The sequence below is a fragment of the Abrus precatorius genome, unplaced genomic scaffold (assembly GCF_003935025.1).
Source record: "Abrus precatorius isolate BTA unplaced genomic scaffold, Abrus_2018 Scaffold3, whole genome shotgun sequence".
NCBI classification, from domain to species: domain Eukaryota; kingdom Viridiplantae; phylum Streptophyta; class Magnoliopsida; order Fabales; family Fabaceae; genus Abrus; species Abrus precatorius.
The window spans coordinates 35,557,444-35,573,800 of NW_020874373.1; the positions used below are offsets into that span (position 1 = coordinate 35,557,444).

Consider the following 16,357-nt stretch of genomic DNA (forward strand, 5'->3'; position numbering starts at 1 on the left):
TATTAATCGATGTGTAGTGTAACGAAAGAATAATATGTTAATATGATCAAACAGGATAGTGTAACAAAAAAATGATATATTAATATGATCAAACAGTCATAGTATCGTTTTTCACCCCAGTCTCTAATTTCTCTCAAATGTTTAAAAACTAAAGAAATTACATAATTGATTACAAACTATTATAACTCAACTCCTTATTAGATGCTTAATTTCTTTGTTTGTATTATTGAATAGGATAACAAGGGCAACTCGAAAATAGAATAAAATATTCATATCATTTTTTGAATTTTTATAATAGAATAAAGTATTTATTATTTTATTTGTGGAATTGATTAAAGTAACTTTTACCAAAAAATCAATTTTGTAGTATATGAAGGCCGATTTTCACCTAAATATATAAAGTAAAAAAATTGTAACCATTTTTCATAAAAAATGAATTTTATTGTAATATACTTGTAAAAAATTTTATATTGTCATGTATTTGGTAATTTTTATAATAATTATTTTAAACGATATATTTACATTTTTTAATTAATATTGTAAAATTTTTATCTCGATAATATATCAAAGTTAAAAGATTCACAAAATTTGTTAAAATAAATGAAAACAAATTGTAATAGCATGTAAACATCACATGGGAGGATTTATCGTGTTAGCCTTTTTACTCCTTTTAATAGAAAAGTTTTGTATTAAAACATATTGTATATGACTCTCTCTGTGTTAATATTTCATTATGAAATCTCGTCTTCAATCACCAATATTTTAAAATGAAAAAATACCCTCGACTAGAAGATACTCATTGAATAAAAGAAGAGCCTCAAGGGATGAAGAAGAGTAGGAAATCCAGTTCGTTGGTATTGAATTCAAGGCATCTAAATTTGCCAAAGAAAGTTATCCTCTGGCCTAGGTGTTGAACAAGAAACCAAAGTACTGAAATTTTTTCACTAAAACCAAATAAAAAGAACATAAGATAATTTACAAAATGCAAATATTACATGATTGTCGTTAACTAGATACCCCTGATAACTAGGCCATATTTAAACACTAAACCAAGTTGAGATTAAACATAAAGGGAAGGCATTAAAAGGCAAACTGCACTAATAGTACTTCACTGCTTCTCATCTGATACATTACCACCCCATCAAAGTTCTTCTAACTTTGTCCACAATCTTACTTCTTGCTTGGCTTCTGTTCAATGGAAATTCACGGCTTTCATCCAACAAAAATCTATACACTTCCCATTGGCGTTCTTGTGTTGAATGTCTAACAACTTCAGCCTACAGTAAGATATTAAGTGAAAAAGATATTTTATTTATAAGGTTTCTTCAAAGAACATCCAAAATTTTTAACAAAAGCTTTAATTTAAAAACTTACTGAGAAAATGAACACTCCCAATGCTTTTAAAGCCAATGTAACATCATAGAATACACGGGGCCTTCCCTTTCCACTCAGCTCTACAGGATTGGCTACTAAAAGTTCAGTATCTGGACCGCGGTTCACTATAATCACCCGCAATGGATGAAGCATCTCTTCTTTTAAGCAAGAACACAAAGTTTTCTGACTTTCAGGATCTATGATCTTTTTCCCATCTTTTTGCTGGATAAATAAGTCTATGTTTTGAAAGCCTTTCACACCAGAAGAGAATCGACCAAAAGCAACCTGATTGAGCAAGATGTAATGATTAATAAATACACTAATTCCAAAGAAGAATTTATCTAAATAAAAATATATGGTAGAAATTGTATGTGAAAAATGAATCCAAGAATGATTGAGCAGATTGAAATCAATAGATAATAAGAGATTAAAAGAAAAAAACAGCTCAGAAAATGTGAGAACAAAATTCAAAGCAAGTTATTTGTTTCTCTTTAATAATTATGAATAGTTGTCAAGAGTGACAAAGCTAAGACCGAAAGCAAAGCAATGGGAATGAAAAAAAAAAACATTTAATTCAAATGGAAGTAAAACTGTGAAAGGCATGGGAATAATCAAGTCCAAACTGAGAAGTAATTACTGTCAGACTCAGACTTTACCACCAAGTTTCAAATTGTTTACTCTCTGTTTTACTTCCTTTGATTCAGTTTGATGTAAGTATGGTTCACTAGGGGAAAAGCAAAAGGCCACTTGCATGCATAAATGACAAGGTGATAATAACTCAGGACAGAGTACCTTAATATCAGAGTCCTTAGAAATCCTCATAATGTCGTAACACAAGCCTTTCTGGTCAACACACTGTATCTGAAGCAGGGTATGAGCCGGGCTCAATGAGTTATCCACCATAACGGTAGGTGTCTTCAGTGTTGTCATATCTTGGCTGAGAGGATGCAAAGAAACTTTGTCTAACAGTTCAGCACTAAATAATTCTTCAGCAAAAGCTGGTGGAAGAGAAGAAAACCCCTGCAACTGTCTGTATTCAGGCCCAGCCAACTGAAGTTCACTGGAGATACACCTCTCTCCTAAAGCATCCATCACATAATTACATACATAATCTTGCCTCTTTTTTGTGTGGAGCAATTCCCTGTTTCCATTGTTAAAAAAATCACAAAATATCACATAATAGCATATGCCGCTAGCTACCTACAAAATGCTGGTGCAGACAGATGATTACCTTGTATTATTCCATCCAAATCAAGATTTCTATCATTTGGAATTATCTTTACCAGAATTAAAGTGAAACATGAAATAATTGAGCATATGCAATGATTTAAGGGGGCAAAACAACGAGTCAATGACAATTGGCAAGGCATGCATATATTCTGTGACGCTGTAATTGGCCTTTCTGGTTGTGAAAAATCCAAACCATATCAACAAATATAAGTTTTATTGCTGACTTTAATGTCTAGCTCGGCTCATTTTAAATTAGAGCATAAATATCAATATCTCCTGAGTTTTCAAACCATACTGTCCTTAATCCTTTTACCAGCAACATATTATTGAATCAATCAAGTGCAGCAACAATATTATGACCAGAATTATTCTATTCCTTTAGCATCATATTCTTGAATCTCGACTCACATGATTCAATCCGAGGTGTCAACTAGCAGTTGTACCGTAAATTCATTCAGTGATCAACTCCATTTCTCACATCCCCAGATCATCACATACCAGATGGTATTGCAAATAGAGAGATAAGATAAAAAAAAAAGGCTAATTTGTCGTCCAAACATGTTGATCTTAAAAAGCCACGCATATTATTTACATATTCAGAAGATAAAGAGGAACTAACGCCTAACCCATAGGAATATTATCACAAATTCTGATCCTAATTTTACTTTCGTTCGTATATGAATCAAAGACTAATCTTCCAAACAAGCTTCATATTGACTTCAGACTTTCAAGACATATGATGTAGAAAACTCTAAATAGATTGAACGGAGTAAAGAAAAACATCCATCAGATGCTAAATACAAGCTGAATCTTACGATGTATGAGCAAGAAATTAATACTTACACGCCATCGGTGATAAAGAACATGTCTAATACCCTGCCATCTGGGGTTGGCATCGCTTTCACTCTCTGAATAGTAAGTTGAAGGTTACATAGGATTTCATTAATATCTACAAAGGGAGAAAACAAAGAGTAAAAAAATGTATTCCACGTGAGGTAGTAACCAAAAGAGAGAACAAAACAGTAGTAACAGGCAAGTGCTAATAACAAAACTAGTTACTTAGTAGTTACCATGTAGCAACCCTTTTTGATCAACACACCAAACCTTCAACAGATAAATCGGAGGCAGTGAAGGACTTGTAGACTGTTTATTGAAGTGATAGGAAAATAAACATGAAGGACAAGCTGAAAGTAGCCGAGTCTTCAAGCTTTCCCAATCAACTTTGAGCGATGCAGGATGTGGAACAACCCAATACACGATGTAGCACCATCTTCCATCCGTTGAAATATCTACATCACCATCCACAGCCACAACAAAAACAACATCATCAAAACACGCCTCCAAATAATGAACGAACTAAACTTGAAAAACTATGTAATTCTGCACCACAGAGAATTTTTATTTTTTTTTTTAAAAGACGCTTTTTTGGACAATGCAAAAAAGGGTCATGAAAAAACAAATTTTGCAAGTAAAATGAGGAAGAGAAAAGAGAGAGAGAGAGAGAGAGCACATCTAAGAGTAAAATGGATAAATATTTGACTTTTATTGAAAAAAGAAGAAACCCAGATGGAAAAAGTGAGATACCAGCTCTGGTAATGCGGAGACCGAATTCGAGGATGATTCTGCAAAGATCACAGCCAAGACCAGCCTTGTCGGGGCAATTGACGGTGACGATGGAGGACTCCTTGGGGTCCTTCCCCTGTTGGATCACAACGACGTCGTCCCATGGTATACCCATCACTGAGAAGTGTTGGGTTCAGAGGACTATTGCCACCGGAAACCGCATTGCCGGAGCTCAAAATGGTGGCTCCGGCCTTCGGGGTTGGTGAGGTACAAAACTTGAATGAAATCTATGAAAGTGTGTGAATTTGCATTGCATATATAGATAAGGTAAAATATATGTACCTGTAATTGTTTTTTGTTTTCTATTTTCCGTTTTATGCGATAATTATAAAGACCTTTGTCGACATTAATGGAAATTACATTAAGACTCGATTAATTTTAAAATACGTGTTTAATTTATTTACATAGCTTTTTTGTTATTTTTAAAAATATTGTATATAATTTGTATGAAAAAAGTCTTTTAAAGATAAACGTGTCATATTTTAGATAATTTAAAATATCTAAATTATCAAATTAACGCTTCAAACGTTTACATCTTCGCAACAGTTAATTTTTTAAAATTTATGTCACAAAATTAAAATTTTTTGTCATTTTTTTTGTTACATGAATATTAATTTAGTAAGAATTTAATTTGTCATTGAGTTAAATTTTTGCTACACTTTGATTCTTTTTAAGAATTATTATAGTAATATTTTAAATATTAAAAACTAATTTTAAAAATTAATATGGTAACTATCCAGATCTTGAAATAAATGATCTGATAATCTAAAGCTTAATAATAAATGTCTTAAATTTGTCACTTAACAATGAATGACGTACTCGGCGTTTTAATTTTAATGCAAGTGCTTGGTTTTTCCCCCCAACTAAATTAACAGAATTAATTATCATTTTAAATAATCTTGATACTATAATTAAACAAAAAGGCAATAATGTTACGTAAAATATATTTTTCTGATGAGTATGTTACGAAATTAATCCTTAAAATGTTATCAAAATAACACTTGGAAAGATAAATTTAATATTTACTTTATATCGATTTAGTTAACAGCATGAACAATTAATAAAATAAAACCAGTATTAACTTATCAATACACTGAGAGCGAAACATTTTTTTATATATGAATTTTTTTAAAAAAATTCAAAAAATATGAAATTTTTACAAAATTACAGAAATATGATTTTTTTTAAAAAATCGTCATTAGTAATTTTTAGTCAAAAATTACTATTGACGACTTTTAATATACTTTTTAAATATTTAATTATTTTTTAAAAATTATCATTAGTGACTTTTAATTTTTTTTAATATTTTTTTTATAAAATCACTATTGACGACTTTTAAACTTTTATTACTGTTGTATTTTTTTTATTTCTAAATATTTGTATTGCATTAAAAATTGTCAATAATAATTTTTGAATTCTATATTCTTGTAATTTTGTAAAAAATCTATATTTTTGTATTTTAAAAAATAAAAATCATATGAAAAAAAGTAGCTCACTGAGAGTTCGTATTATTTTTAATATTTTAAATGAAAAAAAAGAAGTTAAACTTTTATTATGTGGTATTTAAAATAATATATACCAAGCAAAAAGTTACAAAAATATGAAAATTCAAAATTTTGATAATTTTTTATAAAATGTGAGATTTTATTTGAAGTTAAAAAAATGAAATTAAATAGTTTTATTTTAAAAGTGACTAAATATCATAATTTTATACTTTTTAATCTCTTATTTTAATATACAATATTTTTAAAATTCATATTTAAATTAATTTGCTTATAAGTTGGCTCACACGTACCTAAGAACAAAAAGCAGAGTCATATAAAGAAAAGAGTAAATTTTACTATATTATTTGAGATGAGAGATATTTTATGTTATGTTACATAATAGAGTTAGTAACAAAGACGAAAAGTATTTTATATTCTGTTACATAACGTAATTAGTAATTTATTTAAAATAAATAAATATTCTTAATTTTTATAATATTAAAGAAATTGCATTTAGAGAGATTACATAACGCTCTGTCAATTTTAAAAATTCTTGAAAACACAAGAAATTAATACTTTTTACTTAATCCTGTGAAAAAACTATAAAAACACTATTTAACATTCATTGAGTTTTTTAGTTTTTGGTCATAACTTTTCTTTTATATTTTATATATACACTGTTTATGTGGTATTTTTATTGGTGGAGAGTGGAATTTGGCAGCACATTTGTAGTGTTCAGTGGGCCTAAAGTTGAGAGGTTTTCATGTCATGTCCACCTCACCTCAGTACACTGTCTGGCCACATTTTTTATTTCATTTATTGTTTTTTTTTAGGTGATTTTTTCTCCCAAAAATTAGTTTGAAAAGTAAAAACTATTAAACTAGCTCATTTTATTGAAAGTTGTAAAAATTATATAGTCTCACTTTTTTTATTCTTAAATTATTGTTCTTTTTTTATTTTTTTATTTTTTAATAAATGATGTATTAGAGAAAGTATATTACTTTCATTTCTCGAAACATTTTCAATTGCTAATTGAATACTTGCATCCCACTGCTAAGAAAAAAATAACCACATTTAAGCACCATAAATACTTTTCCCAAAAGTGCCAAAAAAAATCAGCACAAGTCAATAATCAAATGATAAAGTGTACGTGTCATTATCAACAACGTGATAAAAGAAAAACACAAATAAAAACAATAAAAAAGACAGAGAAAAACTTATAACAACTGCATAATTGAATTAGTACAAAACTGCATAAATAATTTTATTTTTATATGACAGAAAATTTATATATACCAGTTGTTATTACTATTAGTAGTACATGCAATGAATTTACTGTGATATTAGTTGCCCAACACAAACCTTGAAGTGGCCTTAATGATGTTTAACTTTTACGTCATGGAGAGCTAAAATTGCAACTTGTGTGCCCATTAAAAGAAAATAAAAGAAAACATCACATAGTAATTAGATATTTGTCGCATTGTTTTGTTCAAAAAAGTAATATAGAAACGGAAATAATTGATAATATGAAATTAATATATTATCCAACTTATTAATTTATAGTTTAAACGAAGCTGAGGTTATCATTAGGGTTGCCAAATAATAATTGACCAACTTGGTCTATTAAGAGAACAATTTGATTGCAAAAAGACAAATCATTGAAAATGATAATTTGTCTCCTTGAAAACGAGAGATATATGCTTAACCTATTGCATTTCAGTGATCCTTACACAATCAAGCTGGATGTTGACTAGCCATAATTCAACCTAATCAAGTTTAACTCTATCATAAATCCACTTGACTAAGATTACCACAAATGCTACCAACCATCTTCAATTTGATCACAATTTTCTAAAAGAGCATTACAAAAAATTGGAAGTGTTTATTGGCTCAATCAACAAAATTTTATAAAAGAAGTTCAAAGTGTTTATTTACTTAATCAACAAAATTTTCACATTTAATATTCAGCAAATTAATAAATTATAACTCATAAAATATAAGTTAAATTAAATACTCAAATTAAATATAAGAATTTTTAAACTTATATTAATGTAAAAATATTAGCTCATTTTAAAAAAAAGATAAACAATATAATATTATATATACGTTATTTCAAAACGTTGAACAATGTACTCAAAACAATTCTTATAAAGAAAGAGGAGTTTCCACACATGCATGAAACTGAATTTTTAAAAGTTTTATCCTATATTTATTTTCGATAAAATTAATAATTTGTTTTTATTTAAATTTGATCTCCCAAAATAAAGTTCAAGAAGCAAAATAAAGGTTTTGTTTTTCCTTCATCTTATAATGTGGTCCAGGCCGGCATTTAAAATGGGCTAAGCCCAATTTTCAGTGGGCCCGAAAACGTGGGGCACATCGCTAACTGCAGGAACAAGAAAACAACAAACGTAATAAGAACAAAACCCGGTTCTGGTTTCTCGGTTTTTTCAGTGAAAGAAACACATGACATAGAAGGATGAAGAGATCGTCTTCTCGAACTCGTTGCTATAGGTAATGAGAACCGATCCACGTTTTTGGATTTTTCCTGTCTGATCCGATGCCATAAGGTAAGCGATCCTTCGCTTCAATCTTTTCTCTCGCTGTTCTTGATTTCAATTTTGAGTTCTAGGGCACGCGCTTCTTGTTTTTGCTTCTATTAATCATCGTCATGATTTCACCATCGATGATTTTTTTTTTAATTGAAAAAAAAGTGAATGTGGTTAATGTTCCTTCTCATGGGTTCGGTTTATGCCTCGATATCTAAGTTTCGATTCATCTCTTTCTTACAAATGATCGCATAGCGGAGTGGATATCGCGTTAGACTCCGGATCTAAAGGTCGTGGGTTCGAATCCCACTGCGATCGTTTCTTCTTTTAAAATTGTTGCTGTTGTAGGCAGTGTATTGAAATTTTATGATTTTTCCTCATTTTATGTTTTGTTATTACTTTTATGCTCATGGTTTGCTTTCATCGTGTTTGAAATTTCGTTTTTCCTTGATTCTTAGTATTTGATTTTTTTAAACTGCTAAGTGTTATCCATTTTGCATGTATTATTGTTAGTATTTGTTTGTTTGGTCACGTTTTTAGCTACGTGTTTTATTTTGAAATTTTATAATTTTTCCTCATTTTCGGTATTATTATTACTTTTATGCTTATGGTTTGCCTTCATTATGTCTTAAGTTTCGGTTTTACCTAATTCTCATTTAATTTTTTTTCGTTGAACTGCAAAGTTTTGTTCATTTTGCGTTTATTATTGTTATTAATTGTTTGGTTGTTCATATTTGTAGCTTTGTGTCTTAATTTAAGTAGCATGTGTAAGGACGATAGATTCCTGCTGCGGTACCATGGGTGCATTGTTAAATGCAAAGTTCTTAAGAAATTGGGCAAATTCCATTTCTTTAAAGACGTTGGTTGAAGAAATCAATTAATAGTAAATTTTTAGTAGAAATCACGTTAGGACTTATCATTAGAGCACTAGTTAGCATTTTCTTTACTTTTAATGTCTTTTTTTTGTACCCTGAAATGAATACATTATAGAGCTTAGGGATCTAGGTATACTTGGTTGAGATTTAATGCAAGTTATCAAACAAAATTAATGCACTTTGTTTATGTCAAGTTAATGTGAAGTTCATTGACTCAAAATCTGAGCGGAGCGAACTAATCTAAATTGTTGAAATTGGGCAATAATTTGTTTGCCTATACTTTCCTGTTAGATGCGGGGTATTTTCTCATCTTGTCTAGCAAACCTTCGATATACACTTTTATGCAAACTTGTGCAAGGATTCAAAATATAATTGATGTTTTCAATGATGATATATGCCCATGCATGTCATGTTTTTGGGTATTACACTTCAGATTATGTCTTGCCCAAGGATGTAGTGCTCTGTTTTATGCATTGACTGTTGTGGATTCTTGATGTATTTTTCTGCTCCAGCTTTTTTTTATCCTTTATATCTCTCTTCTTTTAAAGTTTTAATTATATAACAGATATATTGAATACTTTAGAATATATAATAACCCTCTAAAAAAATCTTGGGCATAACTATAATATCCCTTTATAGCTTTCCTTTTTCTATTCCTTCTGTAAAAGCCTAGCAAAGCGTCCAGAGCAAGAAGTAGAGGGAACAGAGATGGGAGGAGAAACAATTTTGTATTTCTTTTGGAGGTGGGAGGGGGTAATGGAAACTTTTCAAGGCAATAATCTAGTAGTGGTTGTGCTTAGTTGAGTACTGCTTTTTCAGCAGTTGATTATACGTTTTTCTTTTTTTTGTGTTGGCTGAGAATAAACCAATGCCAGAAGTGGTCAACAGGGATGAATTAGATGATGTTTGATTATGTCAAAAATGAAAACCAAAAAGAGTTGTGCAGAAATTTGAAGCAAATCGTTGATGAGTGCGGCATACAATCCTAGGCTCTTATGTTTCTTCATGAAATCATCAAGGTGAACTACAACCTGCTACCCACTCCTTTTCAACCATGCCACAATCACAATGTCCAACTTCTTCCGAGGACCATCTGCCATTTCATTGCTCCGCGATCCACAAAATGGAATTCCATGCACTACCTTGATCCCCTTGCGGTGGCTGCTACTCCCCATTGCGATCACCAAGGAAAAACAAAGTTTGATGTTGTACTTGAGGATTTGCCGAGGAGCACACCAAATGATGTGAGTAAAGGCTTGAGGATTGATGAGGCTGGCCTTGAAGGAAGCAAAGAGGTTAAAGGGTTGGCCAAGAAATTCAGAAACGGGGTAAGGAAGAGGTTAGGGATGTCAAGAAGCAGCTAGAAGACGCTGGAGCAAAGATTTCCATTGCTCTAGGTTTTGCTTTTGATTTCGTGAATTTTGTTTTTCATTTACTCTAGAGTAATTATGTTTAGTTGAAATTGTTGTTAAGTTGTAATGAAAAAGAGGGATTAAGCAATTTGTAGAAAAATGGATGACTAATGAGTAATATATTCCTTAAATAAATTTGTTTTATGCATGTTGTAATTTTGTTTGTTTGAAAATATACATGATGCCTTCTTTTGATTGAGACTTGAGAGCATAGCAATGATCTCTTCTTCCATGCGTCAGAGGCGAGTTGGTGTGCCGATTGGGAGAGAATGGGAGATACTGGTTTCTGGTAGAGGTTTTAGTCATTGTCCATTGTTGTAAAAGTCACACTAATAATGGTTAATATTCCTCAGTGCTTCCAATGTTCTCAAATTTCACGATAAAATTTTCTGATCATATTTAGTTTCAGCTTCGCAGCTTGTTTTTGCAAAATTATTATTTATAAAAAATTGATATTTGTTTAGGCATATAAATATAAATAAGTAAATAATAAGGAATCGATTATATATTAATTAATATGTGAAGAAATCCTCTTATTTTCGAATGTAAATATTTTAATTTATTATATGAAAGTTAAAATAAAAAATATAATAATCATATTTACTTTTAGATAAACTGTTAAGTTAAAATTATTTTATTATCTTTAATAGGCGAGGATAATATTTTTCAAAATTTAATTTATCATAATATCACTTTCTTTATAAATAATAACAAAACAGGTAGCCATTCCCGCTTAGTGGCTAACTTTTATATAGGAGTGCAATTTGAATTTGAATTTGAATTTTTAGGTAATTTCTCTTTAGAATTAATGTTCTATATGAATATTCACACACAACTTATTTAAATTTACATCCTTCAACGTAACTATGAAGTTCATTTTAATTAACTAAATAATATATTGCCTATGTACATGCATCTAATTATAATATTAGTCTTTTTTTTAATAATAATTATCTATCTATATCGATATATTTACATCAAATTTGCTGCAAATTAAAAAAATTCACTGTTCAATAAAAAATCTAATTATTTAAGTCTATTTTTTAAAATTAACTATTCCCTTAATTGATTTTAGATAATAAATTTTTGGCTAATCGAAATATATAAATTATAAAATTAAAAATTTAGAGCATATTTATTTGCATTTATGTAATTTTTTTTTTATAAAAAAACTCTTTTAAAAAATAAACATACTCTTAACGATTGTTATTTTTAGAGCAACTAGGCAATTTGAAATTTGTATTTATAAATAAATTACGATTGTGTATCCATCGATCCGAGTTGGCAGGTAAGGAAACCTCTGGAACCAACCAGAAGCGTAGTAGAGAAAAGAGGCGTTCCCACGCCATCTATCGTATCATCCCATTCCCACGGAACCAAGCGAACATTCTAGAACACTAAAACACCTCAACACGTATATAAAAACACCATTCTTTACACCCTAACCCAACGTAACCATTCTTTTCAGTCTTCTCTTATTCTCTGCGCCGCTGCGCTTCGCAAACCCAACCTAACAGTTCAGATCTCTCTTAGCTGTTGACTCCGATCTAACAATGGCCGGAAAAGGAGACGGTCCCGCTATCGGTATCGATCTCGGTACCACTTACTCTTGCGTCGGAGTGTGGCAGCATGACCGTGTTGAAATCATCGCCAACGACCAAGGTAACAGAACCACGCCCTCTTACGTAGGGTTCACCGATTCCGAGCGTTTGATCGGTGATGCCGCCAAGAACCAGGTCGCCATGAACCCCACCAACACTGTCTTTGGTAAGATCTGCATCCTCTTCGTCACTTCAGTACCGTTCTTTTTTTTTTCTTTAATTTATTGGATAGCAATTTGTCTTGAATGATATTAGTTTTCTGGATCTGTTGTTTGCTACTGGATTGACTCTATTTGATCGTAATGTATACTTCATAATTTTATTAATACTTTTCTTATTATTATTATTATTCAAATATTAAATATACTGTATTATTGCTCTTGTTCTCTGAAATCGCTTTGCCGGAACACACGCATTTTTGTTGAAATCTATCAGTTGAGTACTGTTATGTGATAGTTCAGCTATTTGAGAGTTATTTAGTCTCTTTTATAGATGGAATATAAATGTGTTAAAGTTCAGCACTATTATTATTACCATGGTTAGTTTGCTTATTGATTATTTGGATTTGTGATGGCAGATGCTAAGCGTTTGATCGGAAGGAGGTTTACTGATACTTCCGTACAGAGCGACATAAAGCTGTGGCCTTTTAAGGTGATTGCTGGACCTGGTGACAAGCCCATGATTGTGGTTAACTACAAGGGTGAGGAGAAGCAGTTTGCTGCTGAGGAGATTTCATCTATGGTCCTCATGAAGATGCGTGAGATAGCTGAGGCTTATCTCGGTTCCACCGTTAAGAATGCCGTTGTTACTGTTCCTGCTTACTTCAACGATTCCCAGCGTCAAGCCACAAAGGATGCTGGAGTCATTGCTGGTCTTAATGTCATGCGTATCATCAATGAACCTACTGCTGCTGCCATTGCTTATGGTCTTGACAAGAAGGCCACTAGCGTGGGTGAGAAGAACGTGTTGATCTTTGATCTTGGTGGTGGTACCTTTGATGTCTCTCTTCTCACCATTGAAGAGGGTATTTTTGAAGTTAAGGCCACTGCTGGAGATACCCATCTCGGAGGTGAAGACTTTGATAACAGAATGGTAAACCATTTTGTTCAGGAGTTCAAGAGGAAGCATAAGAAGGACATCAGTGGAAATCCTAGGGCTCTTAGGAGGTTGAGGACTGCCTGTGAAAGGGCTAAGAGGACTCTTTCATCCACTGCACAGACGACAATTGAGATTGATTCTCTTTACGAGGGTGTTGACTTCTACACCACAATCACTCGTGCCAGGTTTGAGGAGATGAACATGGATCTCTTCAGGAAGTGTATGGAGCCTGTTGAGAAGTGTTTGAGGGACGCCAAGATGGACAAGAGTACTGTCCATGATGTTGTCCTTGTTGGTGGATCTACAAGAATTCCTAAGGTGCAGCAGTTGTTGCAGGATTTCTTCAATGGCAAGGAGCTTTGCAAGAGCATCAACCCCGACGAGGCTGTTGCTTATGGAGCTGCTGTTCAGGCAGCTATATTGAGCGGTGAGGGTAACGAGAAAGTTCAAGATCTCTTGCTGCTGGATGTTACTCCACTTTCTCTTGGTTTGGAAACCGCTGGTGGTGTGATGACTGTCCTTATTCCAAGGAACACCACTATTCCTACCAAGAAGGAGCAAGTTTTCTCTACTTACTCGGACAACCAGCCTGGTGTCTTGATCCAGGTGTACGAAGGTGAAAGAGCTAGAACCAGGGACAACAACTTGTTGGGGAAATTTGAGCTCTCTGGCATTCCTCCAGCACCTAGGGGTGTTCCTCAGATCACTGTTTGCTTCGACATTGATGCCAATGGTATCTTGAATGTCTCTGCTGAGGACAAGACTACTGGCCAGAAGAACAAGATCACCATTACCAACGACAAGGGTAGACTCTCTAAGGAGGAGATTGAGAATATGGTCCAAGAGGCAGAGAAGTACAAGGCTGAGGATGAGGAGCACAAGAAGAAGGTAGATGCAAAGAATGCCTTGGAGAACTATGCTTACAACATGAGGAACACCATTAAAGATGAGAAGATTGGCTCCAAGCTTTCTGCTGACGACAAGAAGAAGATTGAAGATGCCATTGAAAATGCAATTCAGTGGTTGGATGGTAACCAGCTGGCTGAAGCGGATGAGTTTGAGGACAAGATGAAGGAGCTTGAGAGCCTTTGCAACCCAATCATTGCGAAGATGTACCAGGGTGGGGGTGCTCCTGACATGGCTGCAGGTATGGATGATGATGCTCCGCCATCTGGATCCAGTGGTGCTGGGCCCAAGATCGAAGAAGTTGATTAAATTTATTTGATGATTTAGGTGTGCTTGTGGATGGATCTATACTACATTTCAGGGCCCTTTCAGTTTTTTTTTTTTTACTTGTTTTAGAAGTTCGGCCGACATTTTGGTTTTGTTCGGGTATGGGCTATTGTCATCATTAATACTGTTCTCTTTGTTAAATAGTGACATCCAGGTGAACACCTGGAAGGGAAACTGTTTGAAATCTTTTGGCAAAGGAAACAATTTTTTAATGGCCAAATGCCGTTCCCGTTATTTTTCAAATTTGTTCATCGATAGATAATTTGTTTATCTTTGATATTTACAGCCACTGTTGTCGTGGGCTGATGATAATTAAATAGAAATGAGATCACACGGTACTATATTAGCAGTTGGACGGGACGGGAGTATATTTTGGGCAATTGCGGTCGACGACTAAAGCGTAGTCATTACGGAATGGCATAAGTCAAATTCACAATTTAGTTCCCTGTACAAGTCGTTGGCATAGCATTTGCCACCGTCTAGCTTTCATTCGCGAATTTCACATGTGAACCCTACATGGACGATTTTCCTACTGTGGTCCATATTTGTGTAATTGTGGCCGCTGAGGAAGTAATAAGTTATATGAATCAAAGTTTATTCAAGACCAACGTTGAACTGGCTGAGGCAATCTTTTGAATTAACAAGGGGTATGTTAGGGTCTATTTAATTCTCGTTTGGAAACACCATTAAAATGAATAGATTTTTCTAAAAGAAACTATGGTTTGTGTGCTTCGGAAACAAAAATATCAATTTTATGATTTATCCTCTATGTTATGAATATGGTTCGTCTGAGGTAAACGTTGATCTAGAGTAAGAAGACTTGGGCCTAGGAGGCCCAAAGAGAATAAGACCAATCAATGAGCACTACACTCAAACTAGATGTTAGGGAGATAAAAAAAAAAGTATTGACCCAGGTGTAACAAGCACTCCAATAATTGTAAACTAGCTTTACTTTTTGCTTCGTACAACTATTTTGAAGGGTCACTATATATATAAGAACTTGAACTGAGGACTGAGATCCTTTCGTACTTTATCTGACCGATTCCTCTAATTTAAGCTCAATAAACCTTTCTTTTTATTTTGCATTTTTATTGAATGTAACTAAAAAAAATAAAAATTAAGAAGACTCTTTGAGTCCTGAGTTGAGCATGGAAAAGGTTAAGAGCGCCTTATCTTTAACTGAGTGAAAAAATTTCAACTTATTATCACCGTGCCGCAATTTAACTTGATTCCTTCATGTCTATTTCTAATGGTTAAAGTCTATATGATTTAAGAAAATAATTTTAATTTTATTAATAACTCAAAAGTTCTCTTTGAAAAAAATGAAATTAATATCAATTTTTTTTATTATGTTTTATGTTTCCAAGTGTTTGTATAAAAATAATAAAAACAATGTAACATCTTCAATTTCGTCTTTTAAAATAAATAAATTTATAATGAATAAACAAAAATAGATAAAATGAAAAAATATTTTATTTTTTTCATGAATTTGATAATATCATTAAACAAAATTTATATTTTCTTCTCACGAAAGTTGCATAAAATTTTAAATTTGCTTAAGTATTTAGGCTCTAAAATTTAACGTTGAAATCATTTATAAACTTTGGTCAACACGAAATATAATTAGATAAAACAATATAATTTCTCAAATTATCACAGTCCCTATAGAGCAATCTTCTTTCCAATACCTTTGGATTATGATCTTAGGACAGGACAAACATCTTTATCTCTTCACATCCATTACCTGAAAATGTTACTTGAAAACATTTTAAAATGAAGATTGTATCTCTATTAGTAGAAACACAGCTAAAGGTGATGTGTTGAAAACTTATGAAGTGGAGAAAATGAAGTTAAAATTGCAATTGGCTCGTATTCCCA

At 32.3% G+C, this 16,357-nt stretch overlaps 2 protein-coding genes and 1 non-coding gene across 5 annotated transcripts; 2 read left to right on the top strand and 1 right to left on the bottom strand.

The window, feature by feature from the left end:
* Positions 1-943: 943 nt before the first annotated feature.
* Positions 944-4,451, bottom strand: LOC113862929 (ACT domain-containing protein ACR9). Its single transcript, XM_027496237.1, has 6 exons — positions 4,189-4,451; positions 3,675-3,893; positions 3,448-3,553; positions 2,167-2,515; positions 1,375-1,659; positions 944-1,277 (listed from the first exon to the last, which is right to left on the bottom strand). Exons 1-6 carry the CDS (start codon positions 4,340-4,342, stop codon positions 1,131-1,133), a joined length of 1,260 nt encoding a protein of 419 aa, XP_027352038.1. The 5' UTR covers positions 4,343-4,451; the 3' UTR covers positions 944-1,130.
* A 4,054-nt stretch (positions 4,452-8,505) lies between these two features.
* TRNAR-CCG lies at positions 8,506-8,578 on the top strand. Its single transcript has one exon. It is a non-coding gene; the product is annotated as a tRNA-Arg (tRNA).
* Positions 8,579-11,949: 3,371 nt separating this feature from the next.
* Positions 11,950-15,244, top strand: LOC113862906 (heat shock cognate 70 kDa protein 2-like). 3 transcript variants are annotated; one of them, XM_027496198.1, is made up of 3 exons: positions 11,950-12,314; positions 12,726-13,964; positions 14,130-14,578. In XM_027496198.1, the coding sequence occupies exons 1-3, from the start codon at positions 12,101-12,103 to the stop codon at positions 14,459-14,461; spliced, it is 1,785 nt and encodes a 594-aa protein (XP_027351999.1). In that variant the 5' UTR covers positions 11,950-12,100; the 3' UTR covers positions 14,462-14,578. The 3 variants fall into 3 exon arrangements, with proteins under 3 accessions (XP_027351999.1, XP_027352000.1, XP_027351998.1); XM_027496199.1 differs by having other exon boundaries at positions 12,726-13,690; positions 14,078-14,578; XM_027496197.1 differs by having other exon boundaries at positions 11,965-12,314; positions 12,726-15,244.
* The last annotated feature ends 1,113 nt before the right edge of the window (positions 15,245-16,357 follow it).

Bases quoted from the DNA above. Each gene is read 5' to 3' on its own strand.
- LOC113862929 (XM_027496237.1), bottom strand. From the start codon at position 4,342: ATGGGTATACCATGGGACGACGTCGTTGTGATCCAACAGGGGAAGGAC. The intron at 2,516-3,447 runs GTAAGTATTAAT...CAATGGAAACAG, and splicing joins TTCTTTATCACCGATGGCGT to GGAATTGCTCCACACAAAAA. The intron at 1,278-1,374 runs GTAAGTTTTTAA...ATCTTACTGTAG, and splicing joins TGGGAGTGTTCATTTTCTCA to GCTGAAGTTGTTAGACATTC.
- LOC113862906 (XM_027496197.1), top strand. From the start codon at position 12,101: ATGGCCGGAAAAGGAGACGGTCCCGCTATCGGTATCGATCTCGGTACC. The intron at 12,315-12,725 runs GTAAGATCTGCA...TTGTGATGGCAG, and splicing joins CCCCACCAACACTGTCTTTG to ATGCTAAGCGTTTGATCGGA.